Source organism: Echinops telfairi, unplaced genomic scaffold (assembly GCF_000313985.2).
Source record: "Echinops telfairi isolate 266 unplaced genomic scaffold, ASM31398v2 ScPeMD7_655;HRSCAF=1070, whole genome shotgun sequence".
NCBI classification, from domain to species: domain Eukaryota; kingdom Metazoa; phylum Chordata; class Mammalia; order Afrosoricida; family Tenrecidae; genus Echinops; species Echinops telfairi.
Genome location: NW_022104553.1, coordinates 9,087,917 through 9,102,552, shown reverse-complemented (window position 1 = coordinate 9,102,552; position 14,636 = coordinate 9,087,917). Strand labels below are relative to the sequence as shown.

Genomic DNA, 14,636 nt, shown 5'->3' with positions numbered 1-14,636 from the left:
AAAAAAAAAAAAAAAAGATTATTGGGTAAATAAACAAACAAAAATAAATGTCCGATTTTATGCTGCCTCATTTTGAAAGCACTTAATGATCCGTACAGTCTCTGACACCCACAGGGGGAGTTCTATCCTGCCCTACAGTGTTGCTATCAGTCAGAATCAACTGGGCAGCAGTGAGAGTGAGAATGTGGCAAGGAAAGGCTCCACATTGGTAACTGTACCACAACAATTTAACACCATCTTGTGGACAAAAGACAGAACTGTAAAGCTACAGTACAAAAGCAGAGTTTATGACGGATTAGGATTACATAGTTTTTTTCGGTTTTTTGTTATGTGTTTTTGTCATTAGAACCTTTATTAAATCACACAAAGTAAACAAATGTGTAATTCAACGTCCCTTCTGTTCTCAGAAAGAAAAAAGCTCACTAGTGTGTTCCAGGAATACACCAGTCAAAAAATTGAGTTAGCTTTGAATGATCTCAAGGTTTAGCCAAGGAACACAGGAGAAGAAAAGCAAGAATAAAAGAATACAGATCTTTATTTCCTATTCCGTTAGTCCCCCACCCCGCGTTAGTTTCTAACTAGTCCCTCCCCAGTTTCCGAAGAGAAACTGTGAATATTAATTTTTGTCCTATTTTCACAGCATAGAGAAAGCAAATATGATTGTGAACTGGAGGCAAAACCTCACAAAAATTCCTCTGTTCTTGAAAATATATGTCCCAACATAAATAAGATATTTTGGTTTTGAATTATGCCTGACTGGTACGTAAGATATTTCAATCAGTGGTCCTCCAATTTACATGGCAACCAAAAGCAATCATCCGAAGAGGACTTGAAAAATGAGTATTTGTCCTCCAAAAAGGTTGAAGGTAAAATCAATAACTCATGGTTTAGTCTCACCTTAACAAATCAAATAACAATATGTGGTACACTTTTCTGATCCGTTGAGAACATTTGCAATAACCTAAAAAGTCACAATATGCTTTGTGACTTCCAGTGCTTCATAATTATTTTGCAAGATAGATTTATACACCAAAAAACCAAACCTGTTGCATTGATTCGATTCAGGGCCATGGTGTCCGATAAGAAGAAGAACTGCCCCACAGGGTTTCCATGGCTGCAATCTTTATGGAAGTACATCTTTCTTCCACAAATAGCTGTGGATTCAAGTCACCGACCTTTTTAAATTTTGCGGGCAAATGCTTAACCATTGTGCCATGAGTTAGACACATTTTTTTTTGAAACAAGGACTATCATTATTATTAGTTAAATTAAAATTCAAAGTCATTAACATGTCTTAGGAAAACACTACAATCCCTTAATTAAAAGCACACACACACACACATATATATACATATATATGTAGACATTTAATACACATTCTAGAAAAGTGCAACCTACTCTAATTATGTCGCCATTCTCTTTTGTGATTAAGTAAAAACACGAAACAGTGGGAATAATTAGTTTGTCCCTAAATCTATATAATCTATAATATTGAAGAACTTAATTTGAGGAGTTAATATAAGCTTGTTTGCTATTATCTATTGTATTCAATTTTTCCAAAAATGTACAAAAACTTAAGTTTTTGCCACAAGGTTTTAAAAACATTTTAACAGACTTCCTAGATATACTGGTTCATTTTTGTACCACAAGTCTGCTAAACCTTGAGACAGAAGCAGAAAAATATAATTGAAGTACTTTCTCTATTTTGTTGAAAGTACTAATTAATATTAGACATATTAGATTATGTGCAAACAATAAATAATGAGATGGCAAAAGTTTTGTTGTCTGGAACTCCACAAAATGTCAAAAAACATTGGCTCAGGGCAGGTCATCAAACAATGTGGATACCTGAAAAAGGGACTGGGAATGAAGAGGGGCAAGAGACGCGAGAAATGGAGGCAAGACAGGAGTCTGATCAAGCCTCGTTTTATTGAGCAGAAGGCAGAGGCTTAAATACCCAATGGTGGGCGGGTGACATTACATCATATGCTAATAAAGTATAACGAATACCCAATGGTGGGTGGGTAACATTACTTCATATGCTAATAAAGTGTAACGGGTAGTATCCAATAATCATGCAGCTACAATATGGAAGAAATGGCAGGTATCAGTCCTCAAACAGGTCCGCATGTAAATGAGGTGCACTTGGACAGTACACATGTAAATGAGGTGCACTTGGATCCCTGGTGGAGGTGTCCAATGAGCATGGCGGCTGCCTGCCACCGAGCACCAATCATCACAAAGGCCAAACTCAGGCAGGACAATAGGCCAGGGAACATCCGGGAATGGGAAGCTTAAAGACAGCAGATGGCGCAGGCCATGGGCTGAGGGACATGCAGACTCCCACATGTGCAGACTCCCACAAGGCTCCACTCTGACTTTGAAAGGAATAACATCAGAGTCTGCTGAGAGAGAAACATTCCTATGACATGTACAAGAACTCGCTCCTTTGGCGGCTTCATCCATGAAACTCTCATTAGTTGATTCAGTTATGAATACAGAGACCCTAGGGGATATCAAACCGTGAATGTGCACACTAACCCAAAGACGGATTAAAGTTCATGCAAACACACCTCAGAAGAGGAGCCAGGTAATCTACTGAAAAACAAGCCACTAAAAACCCCATGAAGCACAGTTCTGACGCATACGGCACCTCTGTCAATTTGTGTGGATGTGAGGGTAACCAGTTAATTATGAATACAGTTGAAGAAAATACCTGAGGCTCTTTATTTAACGTCTTAAAAACTTTCCCACATCTCTTCATAGTTTGCATGAAATAAAGAAGCTGACATAGCGTACGTGCATACATACAAGGGAGACTCAAACACTTATAAAAATAAATGAAAAGATCATGTCATTTCCCCTACAACATTTTGCAGCCCCCTCATACATGAAAGTTGTTAAGGAATGTAAGAACACAGTCCTACCTGAGGGTAAACTGATGCGATGTCCATCTCTGAGTTTTAAACGACTTCTTTTAAACTTCCCTTTCCTCTTTTTCACATTGGGCTTCTCCTGATTTAACTGGAATATCATAATGTTAAGCTCCCGCTCCAGCACATCAATCTCGCGTTCTGCAAGTTTCTGTTCACGCCGTTTGAGCAACTCTTCCTGAGACTTCTGCTGGAGAGCTGCACGAGTTAGCTCCTCTTCCCGGGACCGCAGCTCCTGAGAGGACAAAGATTCATACCAATGCACGTCACTTCCAATAGCGGCTTCATTTATGTACTTCCGCACAACACTCAGACTGCCCCTAGCTGTGGGACTTCCATGCCAACCGAGAAGCTGAGATATCCTCTCCCGGGTCCTTCAAAAAGGAGTCCTGCTGGTGTCGTTAAGAACCGCTGCTATAGGGTCAGAATTCACTCTATGGCAGTGAGGTCATTCAAATACACTCTACAGGGCAGAGTTCCTCCTAGCTGAGAAAATCAGAGCGAGGGCCTTAGACTAAACCCTAAGCAGATACGCAGGCTCAGTCTTGCTCTTTTACAAACTCTATGATTCTAAAAGAGGAATAACAACATTTAAAAACCTACTATGACACTTTTCTCTTGACCTCGTTTTATAAAAACTTGCCACATCAAATGTACCTTAGCATGTTTTGATGAAGTATAGGTGTGGTTCTAAAATAAAACCAAAAGTTAAAACATGACGAATTAAAAGGATCATTATTTTAGTTATAAAAGACTGCAGGTTTTATCTTTTTTAAATTTAAGGACTTCCTTAGGGTGCTTTGAGGAGCCCTGATGGAGCTGTGGGAGGACTAACATCAAGGCTGGCAGTCAAAACCCATCAGCTGTTCTGTGAAAGAAAGACGAAGCTTACTCTGCCTAGAAAGATTTACAGCTTGGGAAACCCTGTGGAGTAGTGCTACTCCGCACCATAGGGTCAGACTGTGAGTCAGACCTGGCTTGTAGGTTTAGAGCATTTATGGTTAAAGCACTAGGTGCGAACGAAAAGATTGTGGGTGGGGGGGGATTAAACCCTCCAGCCACTCCATGCCAGATTGATTTGACAATCACCTTTTATAAAGATGTCCGGCCTTGGAAAAAATCAATGGGGCAGTTTTACCCTATCTTATATGGTCCCTAGGAGTTAAGATCGAATGGACCACAGTGGGTTTGGTGCGGAGGTTGAGAGGGTTTAATTGTTTCTTTAGCGATTATTACATCTTAGGAGTAAGATAAAAGGGAGAAAACAAAGACCACGGGTTATAAGTCGGTTGTAGACCCACTGGAATGACTTCTCAAAGTATTCAGCACACAAAGAGTTCTTCAGGACCGCATACACGTAGGGGACACATCACACAACACGCAGATCTCACAGGTGAGCTTAAAAAAGCTCATTCACCATGATACTTACCAATGAAAGTTCAACTTTCTCTTGGTTTTGGTTTTAGAACGATTGAGTCTATGACAAATAGACTATCTATGAATTTTATTTAGGGAGGTGAAAGAGCTAGCCGGCTAGTAATCAAAATACTAGAAATATAACGTGATTTAAGATTTCGGTTGTCAAAGTCTAAAATGTAACAGCCTCTTCACTTACAGTAAAAGTTCCTTTTAAATGTAATCAGTCGGGATGGTCTTCTAACTCAGGAAGCGGGTGAGCAAAGCTATTAAGATTGGTGGCCAGGCATAAAGCATCCCCCATTTAGATCAGCAGTGCAGCACGGTGTTTACGGAGATGGTGGTCCGCCAACCTCTGGAGAAATGTATGTACAGATAATAGCTTCCTATGGTCACTGCAAACATGCTTTTTGTCAGAGTTAGGAGTATCATTTCCTGTGATCACTGCAAAACTAGCTGTTGTAACATAGTTTGGGGTATACTAGTATAACTTGCTTGATTTTTCACGAGAGTTTTAATCAGTTTGGAGGTAGCAAACCCCACTGCTTCTGGCATGCATCCACAGAATATTTTAAGAGTTTCTTGAATCAAACTGGTCTCTGTCTTTGAAACAGTGGCAGGCAATCCTGGACCTTTGCTCCCAGCGTGCCCCCCCCCCCCAATTACTTTAATCCCATTAGAAATGTATTGAACAGTAAAAATTGAGAACTCTTCAACATTTTCAAACGATGACTGCCATCCCCTACCATTATTTCATTTCTGCAAATTGTTCTTTGTAGAGAGGTGCATGGTTCTTTCAGTGATGAACTGTTCTCTACTTTAGATTACCCTGTTAATAAATCAAGGACTGGCACAGAAATCAGGGCATGCATAAGTATTGATACACAGCTCTGACAAATGGCATCTTAATTTTATACTACCCTAACACCAACACTGTTGTTTAAAAATAGTAGCTGTCTTCTCAGATGGAATGATAATCATAAATAGAGCAATGAGCTTTGCCCAAACATTTCCTATAAGTTGACCACATTTGGAATAGGCTAACCTTAAAATATGGATTTGAGAAGAAACCCTATATAAATTCACGAAAAATACTGGAGTCAACCACGGGACTAAAACCACAATTCACAGTGTCTTGGATTCTTTTTACAGGTGAGTTCAAATGGTGGTTAAAGTAGATCTGTCAGTACAAATAACATGAAGAAAAATAAACAATAACCATCTTCCTACAAATAAATATGACAATATCAATAAACATTGTGTGTGTAGGGTCTTAATAGCAAAAAAAAAATACATTCAGATCAAACTAATACTGAATTTATGATAATTATACTGAAAATGACTTAAACCTCCAAAACATTCTCTTTTTTTGGGGGTGTGTGTGTTCCAGACATACTACATGAACAAGATTGTGGGAAAATTATTTGCTAAGAACGATTGATGCACAAATCACTATGCTAATATTACCAGCTAATTTGCACTTCTAAAGGAGACATTTTCCTTCCTAACACTGTGCCAAATATAAGTTATTATTTATTATTTAACAAAAGAAAACTGCTACACGCTAAAAAACGTTCTGTAATACACGTATCACTGACGGCTTTTCTCAGCCAGTGTACCCAAATTGGATTATTTTATTTTTGTATATTTGGAGGCAGCCGATAATTTCCAGTCAGTTTTCTACCTGAACTCGTTGACTGGGTTACATGTTGGGCTGTTAACCGCCAAGGTCAGCAGTTCAAAAACACCAGGACCTCCTCAGGAGGAAGATGAGACTTTCTACTCCTAAAGCGTTACTCTCTCGGGAAGCTCTCCTCTGTTGTATGCATTCAAATAAGCTTCAGGGCAGTGAGCTAGTGAGTAGTGAATGAGTAGTGAGTAGTGAGTGAGTAGTTAATGAGTAGTGAGTGAGTGAGTAGTGATTAGTGAGTGAGAGTAGTGATTAGTGAGTGAGTAGCGATTAGTGAGTAAGTAGTGAGTGAGTGATTAGTGAGTGAGTAGTAATTAGTGAGTGAATAGTGAGTAGGTGAGTGGAGTACTGAGTGAGTAGTAAATGAGTGAGTAGAGAGCGAGTGAGTAGTGAGTAGCGAGTGAGTGAGTAGTGATTAGTGAGTGAGTAGCGAGTGAATGAGTAGTGAGCGAGTAGGTGAGTGGAGTGAGTAGTGATTAGTGAGTGATTAGTGAGTAGCGAGTGAGTGATTAGTGAGTGAGTAGTGATTAGTGAGTGAGTGAGTAGCGAGTGAATGAGTAGTGAGCGAGTAGTGAGCGAGTAGGTGAGTGGAGTGAGTAGTGATTAGTGAGTAGCGAGTGAGTAGTAATTAGTGAGTGAATAGTGAGTGAGTAGGTGAGTGGAGTACTGAGTGAGTAGTAAATGAGTGAGTAGAGAGCGAGTGAGTGAGTAGTGAGTAGCGAGTAGTGAGTGAGTAGGTGAGTGGAGTAGTGATTAGTGAGTGATTAGTGAGTAGCGAGTGAGTGAGTAGTGAGTAGCGAGTGAGTGAGTAGGTGAGTGGAGTGAGTAGCGATTAGTGAGTGATTAGTGAGTAGCGAGTGAGTGAGTAGTGAGTGAGTGATTAGTGAGTAGCGAGTGAGTAGGTGAGTGGAGTGAGTAGCGATTAGTGAGTGATTAGTGAGTAGCGAGTGAGTAGTGATTAGTGAGTGAGTAGCGAGTGGAGTGAATATTGAGTGAGTGAGTAGTGAATGAGTGTCTAACTTAGACTTTCCAGGTGGGCTGAGGTTTTTGACCTCTTGCTGAGAACTTGCCTCTCTAGCCTGCTCTGATAGATGAGATGGTTTGTGGACTAAGGAAGGGAAAAACCCAAATCCAACTCATTGGGAAGCAAATTCAATTGGACCTTTTATGTATCAATATAACAGTAATTGATTAAAAAAACATTTAAAATTCGATGTTCCAAGCTAAAATGCGGATCCTCACCATGAATTTATGAACAATCACTTAAAAAGCCCACTTGCTAAAAAATTAATCAGATTTAACAGCAAGATGAAAGAGGAAAGCAGCCCAAGTCATCTTCCTTCTGAATAGATATTTAAATACTCCAAAGTAAAAGAAAAAAAAGTCCAATGCAGAACCCTTTTAAAAACTTTGAAATTAGGAAAGTTAGAAAGCACTCTTTAGTTGAGATTAATAGCAGCAGTATTTAATTGCCTGGCACAGGTCATTCTAGTAATGGAAAATCCTGATTCCTGGCAACAGATGTTAATTATTAACAGTGGCATGCCTTCTATGGCGGCTCAGAGGCAGGTGCATGCACAAACGCACCAAGACAGACACACAGAGATAAGCCAGGAATGTGGGCAGGAAGCAGTATCAGTGAGGCTACAGGCTACTGAGTAACACGAATCGCCAAGAAGTTACTGCCCATTAACTCCCAGTCTGAGCTTCCTACTTTGCAGTCAGCAAGAAAGGGAGATAGAGCACGGATCTTGTGATTTTTTTTTTTTTACCCCATCAAAAAAGGACAGAGTTAGAAACGTTAAGCAAAATTGGACATTCTACAATTATAATCCAAAGGCTTACAAGGTTGTGTGAGTGTTGTATTGAATAGAGTACCGCACAAAGTCAAGTAAGAAGAAAAAGCAAAGACAGCTATTAAACAATCAAACACAGTTATCAAGGCCTTTTTGGCTCATCTCCACCCTGTAGGATGGCTCAACACCAGTCAAAATAATCACCCACAGAGGATTGATTCTAAGCCTCTGGAGGAGAAAGCACAGAGACCTGGTCTTGAAGCAGGCTTTGATTTTCATACCCCATAAAAGAATCAATTCATATACCTATATTCTACAGTTTTCATCAATAATTATCATTAAAAATAATTAATGTAGCAGCAATTAGCTCCTAGTAATGCTACTTGCCAATTATGAATTTCCAGTTTTATTTTTTTAAGGTTTTTCCCACTTCATAATATTTTTGTTTTGCGACTAAACATCTAAGAATTTAAGAATTCTTAAGAATTCTTGAAGCCGTTCCTTTTGAATTCAACTATTAAAATGTCCACAAAAACATCTGTAATACTAATGTGTCAAATTTTACGGCTAGCAATCCCTTTTTAAAAAGGCAAGATTTTAAAAAGCAATCCAGTCAGCCTTTTCTAGAGCCTGAAGTGTCTGGGTCCAGGAACTGTAGGAACATGCAGTGGTTCCTGTCGGGACCTGTCAAGCTTCAATCAAAGCAGCCCCTTTTTAAAAGAAGGCCATATAGATAGCCCTGAAGGGGAGGTGGTTAACTGCTCAGCTGCAAATTGAAGGTCAGTGGTTCAAACCTACTGCAGTCCAAGGGAGAAAAGAAGTGATGATCTATTTTCTCTGAAAAGATTCTAGTCTTGGAAATCCCAAGGGGCAGTTCTACCCTGTTCCCTGGTCTGTCCTCTAAAAGCTGCCCAGCATCAGAATCTACACAACCACATACAGAAACAGGGGAAGGCATTGTTCTAAAATACTGATTTAATCCTCACAATAACCCTGAGGTAGCAGTTTCTATTATTGCTTTAAGGATGGGACAGTACCAAAGGTCAGCCTACAGGTAAGTGGCTGACACAGCTCAACCAGGCTGTCTACGACTCTTTGGTCTGTTTTAACGACCCCCCGAAATAATCTGGTATTCTTCAAAAGACAATATAGCATTGGAGAAAGGTGGTCTATTGAATGTTTTTGAATTCCACATCAATAGCTATCCTACCCTCCACCCTGTCTCTGCTGAAATTATTCCAGGGAAGGAAGTTGAAAACGTGGTGCCTGCCCACCCCGCTCTAGGTGCGAGAAATCTACTGACTTGGACACAATGTTCCAATCCCTGGAGCATTCTCTTAAAAGGTCCCACTTCGAGCTCTGAAGTGGCATGGAGCATAATTTCTTTCTTACCACTAGACCTGTCTCCCAGTATCGGAGGACAGTCTGCTCTCAGTGTGCTCAGCATCCCAGGCTCCGCCCCTTCAGGGCCATCCTCCTCCAAGGCTATTTGTCACGTGGTGCCCACAATCAAGTCATACTGTGAGTAGGATCCGAACCGATTAAAATGCAAGTGGAATTTCTTATCTGAATTCCATGTATTTATTTGTAGAGTCTGATCCAGATTTTCATTCCTGGTTTTGTGTTTTTAAATTTATAGCTGCTATCGAGTTGATGTTGAATCATGAAGCTTAGAAAATCCTGAAGTTTCTCAGGTAGCTAAGTAAATTACCTGTAAGTTTTCTACTTGAGAAAACATTTAAAATAACCTCATTATAGAATGATAGATTTCCACCAACTCATCATTACCATTAAAAAATAATTTTATTGGGTGCTCTTACCACAATCCATCCATCCATTATGTCAAGCACATTTGTTGCCATCATCATTTTCAAAACATTTTCTTTCTACTTGAGCTCTTGGTATCAGCTCATTCCCCCCATCCCCCACCCTCCCTCCCAAACCCTTGATAATTTATAATTTTTTTCTCATGTCTTACACTGACAACTATATGCTTTCACCCACTTTTCTGTTCCCCCCCCCCCCGGGGGTTATATGTTGATCATTGTGATTAGTTTTCCCTTTCTCCCTCCACCTTCCCCTTCCCCTCCTGGTATTGTTATTCTAATTATTGGTCTTGAAGGGTTTATCTGTCCTGGATTCCCTGTGTTTTGAGCTTTTATCTGTACCAGTGTACACGCTCTGGTCTAGCTGGATTTGTAAGGTAGAATTGGGATCATGATGGGGGCGGGGGGAGCATTAAAGAACTAGAGGAAAGTTGTATGGCTATGCTGCACCCTGACTGGCTCATCTCTTCCTTGTGACCCTTCTGTAAGGGGATGTCCAATTGTCTAAAGATGGACTTTGGGTCTCCACTCCATGCTCCCCCTCATTCACATTGATATGATTTTTTGTTCTGTGTCTTTGATGCCTATACCTGATCCCATTGACACCTCATGATCACACAGGCTGGTGTGCTTCTTCCATGTGTGCTTTGTTGCTTCTCAACTAGATGGCTGCTTGTTTATCTTCAAGCCTTCAAGCCAGATGCTATATCTTTTGATAGCCGGGCACCATCAGCTTTCTTCACTGCATTTGCTTATGCACCCATTTTGTCTTCGGCGATCAGGTCAGGAAAGTGAGCATCACAGAATGCTGCATTATTAGAACAAAGTGTTCTTGTGTTGAGGGAGTACTTGAGTAGAGGCCCAATGTCCATCTGCTACCTTAATACTTAACATATAAACATCATTACCATTTTAATGTTGTTTTTACCCCATTTGTTTCAGATCTGTGAAAGCCCAGGTATTTCACACTTAGATCTTCCTCCATCTCCTCACTCCTTTTCCTGTAAGAACTGGTAGTTGCTATTCTTAAATTGATGTGTATCTTTTTATTCAAGCCAAATCATATTGTTCTATGTGATTTAAAAATTTTACATACATAGTTCATACTGTGCTTAATATTCTGCTGCTTCCTTTTCCCACTCATGATATGTTTGAGATCTATCCATGGAGACATGTTCATTCACTTTGACTCCATGCAGATTTCCATCACAGGAGCATACGCTAACTTAAGACATCTCAAAACCCAAACCCAAACTCACTACCTTTGAGTTGATGCCAACTCCTGGAGATCCTACAGCACAGGGTAGAACTGACCTGTGCATTTCCGAGACCGACTCTTCAGTAGAAAGCCTCGTCTTTCTCCGGGAGGAACAGCTGGGGGTTTTAAACTGATAGCCTTAAGGACAGGGACAACTTCTAACCACTAAGCCACACCCACTAATGGATACTGGTATTGTTTCCAGTTTTCTCTATTATCAACAATGCTTAAATGAACAGCCTGAAGCATGTCTCCTTATGAGCGTGTCTTAAGCATATAAGACCAGAAGTTAAACAGCTGAGTTGACACCTCTTTCTGAGCAAAAAAAATAGCTATAATGTGTTTTTAATGTCCTTTCTACTTAACGTACCGTATATACTCGAGGATAAGCCGATCTGACTATCAGCCGAGGCAACTAATTTCACCACAAAAACTGCATTAAAAATGTGCTGAAACAGGGAATCCAGGGTGGATGATTCCTTCAGGACCAGTGGTGTGAGTGGTGATACTGGAAGGGTGGAGGGAGAGTGGGTTGGAAAGAGGGAACCGATTATAAGGAGCTACATGTGACCTCCTCCCTGGGGGACGGACAACGGAAGGGTGGGTGAAGGGAGACGTCGGACAGGGCAAGACAAAATAATTTGTAAATTGTCAGGGGTTCATGAGGGAGGGGGGAACGGGGAGGGAGGGGAAAAATGAGGACCTAATGCTGGGGGCTTAAGTGGAGAGGAAATGTTTTGAGAATGATGAGGGCAATGAATGTACAAATGTGCTTTACACAATTGATGTGTGTATGGATTGTGATAGGAGTTGTCTGAGCCCCTAATAAAACGATTAAGAAAAAAACTACAGTAAAAAAAAAGTACTGAAAAACTCGGCTTATACACGAGGATATCCAATTATCACTTTAATAATTGCTAATACCCCATCTGTTAACATGTATAGCAGTAGCATAATGAGAAGTTGTTCTTCGGTTTCCTTAATCTATTTATTTAATGTTTACCAAGAACCAGGTCTCACTCACTGCATGGAGTCGGTTCTGACTCCTAGTGACCCTGTAGAACGGAGTCGAATTGCCCCTGTGGATTACCAAGACCACAAACCCTTACTGGAGTAGAAAGCCTCACCTTTCTCCCAAGGAGCCCCTGGCGGTTTTGTACTATTGGGAGCCCACTCATAACTCACGATACCACCAGTACTTTGTTCAGAACTGTGGATGCAAATGCACAAGAATGAAAATATCTCAGGAACTTGGTGTCTAAAAGACAGACCAATTTAATAGGCAAATCACGATACAGTATGATTTCGTGCCATGCTAGAAGTACCATAACGGTGCTGCTTATATTGTGCAGTGGAGTAAGAGAAGGGATAGGTGAGCTGAGGATGAGGGTGCAGGGGCAGGGAATGACTGAATATGGCTCTTCTAGGCAAAGTCTCTCACTCCCACCCAACGACCTTTTCCTGCATGGGTCTGGTAAGAAGGTGGGAAAGATACTAATAGGATTCACTTAGAGTAATTCCAAACAGGATTCTCTGAAGGGTGATCCTCCTGCCTATGAAATGAGCCTTCTGAAAAGCAGGAAGAGGGATCTCATTACCCACAACAACCTTCTTACATGAAGGCGTATCTTTTTAGTCAAGCCCAATCATACTGTTGTGTGTTTTTAAAAGTTTACAGACCTGGCTTATACGGTGATTATTATTCTGTGTTTCCAGGAGTGAAGCACACCCTCTGGACCTGAGCTCCCTGAGCAGCGAGCCTCCTGGATCCAGATGCTAGCTGCGTTAGCGGAGCAACCGAACTATGGGCCAGGCCAGGGAACAGGGTGGTGGAAGGCCTTTCCCAACCCACAGCACTGGTAAAGGTGAAGGCTTTTGTGCAAGACGCTGGCTTGTGGAGTGGGGTACCTTGGGGCACTAATTGGGGTAGTTGGACTTGTTGACCCACAGAAGTGGAGCTGAGTGCTTTGAACTGAGGCTTACTGGAGTGGGGTGCCTCTGGGCACTCAATTCAAAGAACTGGGTGTGCTGCCCTATCGAGTTTAAGCTGAATGCCTTCAGATTGAGGCTTATAGCAAAGCAGTATTATTCCCGTTCAGCATTTATTAGCAGACGGGGCAGAACTTTGCAACATGTCCTGATAAACGCTGCAACCCTGATCAGTTCTCACTGACATTACAATGTATGAACTTCCTTAATAAACCCCTTTAATCGTGAATTTTGTCTGTGAGCTTCTGTGTAACCATTGCAATGGATACTAGAACCTAAAGATCAAGGAGAGGACATCAATTATAAAACATTAATTAAGACATCAGAATTGCCTTAGTCTTATTAAAATGCCTAAAAAAACCCCATCAAAACAGTGGTTTCTGAGGGAATCTGTTAGGTCAGTTAAATTCAAGGCAGAGAGGTCACCTTCAAACAGTGGCTCTCAATCTTCCTCATGCCAGGACCCTTTGATACAGTTCCTCATGTTGTGGTGACCCTCACACCCAACCATAAAATTCTTTTCATTGCCACTTCATCACTATACTTTTGCTACTGTTATGAATCGGGCGACCCTTGTGAAAGGGTTGTTCAACCCCCAAAGGGGTTACCACCCATAGGTTGAGAACCGCTGCCTTAGAAGGTTATGGGGATTTTGGGGGGGTTTGTTTTAATTCAAAACAGACGATCTTAATAGATTTTCTCAAAGAGCACAAGGCAATTACAGAAATTTCTTAGGAAGTTTAAAGAAATCTGAAAAATGCATTGGTGAGGAAAAGACCAGGAAAGGTGTGCTGAGGAATTCTTGGCTGTCATATTGGTGTGCTGCTCATTCTTCAATGGTAGCAAGGCCTGTCCTAGGAGAAGTTTGTTTGGACACCTTATGCCATCCCCCTCACAGCTCTGATCTTGTCCATCAGACGTCTTTGGTTGCTAAACCTCAGAGAAGATTGGAAAGGAATACAACTTGAGACCCTGGGAGATGCCACACTACCATTTTGACGTGTTGTAATCGGAGCGTGCAGGATGCTTTTGGGAAAGGTTGGAGAAAGAGACACTGCCATTCGAAGGGAATAAACCTAGATCTTGTGCGGGAACAATAGCTTCCCATTGAGATATTTTGGTTTAACAGGGATTCTGTGATTTTGTCCACCACTCATATCTGTCAGTTTTCCATGCATGCTATGGTGGCTTGGATGTTGCCGGAAGCTGTACCGCTGGTATTTCAAATGCGGCAAGGTCACCCAAAGTGAACAGGTTTCAGCAGCGCTTCCAGACTCAGAACAGACGATTAAGAAAGAGCCGGCTGTCCAGATAGAAGGGATGAGCCACTGAAAACCTTATAAGTGACAAGAGAATGTTGTCAGATACTGAAAACCTAATGAATAGCAGCAAAATGTTGTCAGATATAGTGCCAAAAGATGAACTCCCCCCAGGTCAGAAAGCATTCAAACTCTGACTGAGAAAAATCTGCCTTCTCAAACTAGAGGAGACCATATGACGTACAATGAGAGGTGGTAAAGCCTTCAGGGCCTCCATTTGCCGAAGGAACACGATTCAACCAGAGAAGAAACAGGTGCACAGATATATATTAATAATTGGAACATGGAATATACAAAATCTGAATCTAGGAACACTGGAAGTGGTCAAAAATGAAATGTACCCAGGGGAAGGTGGGGAGAAGAGGGGAGGAAGAGGGGCTGATCCCAATGATACACACATAACCACACC

The 14,636-nt window shown here is 41.1% G+C and overlaps 1 protein-coding gene across 1 annotated transcript in view; it reads right to left on the bottom strand.

Moving 5' to 3' along the window:
- Nucleotides 1-14,636, bottom strand: part of MAP3K21 (mitogen-activated protein kinase kinase kinase 21) — a 104,506-nt gene that overhangs the window by 37,448 nt on the left and 52,422 nt on the right. Inside the window, exon 5 of the mRNA XM_030886190.2 lies at nt 2,928-3,168. Within this exon, the coding sequence (XP_030742050.2) occupies nt 2,928-3,168 (241 nt within the window). The remainder of the gene's footprint in view (nt 1-2,927; nt 3,169-14,636) is intronic.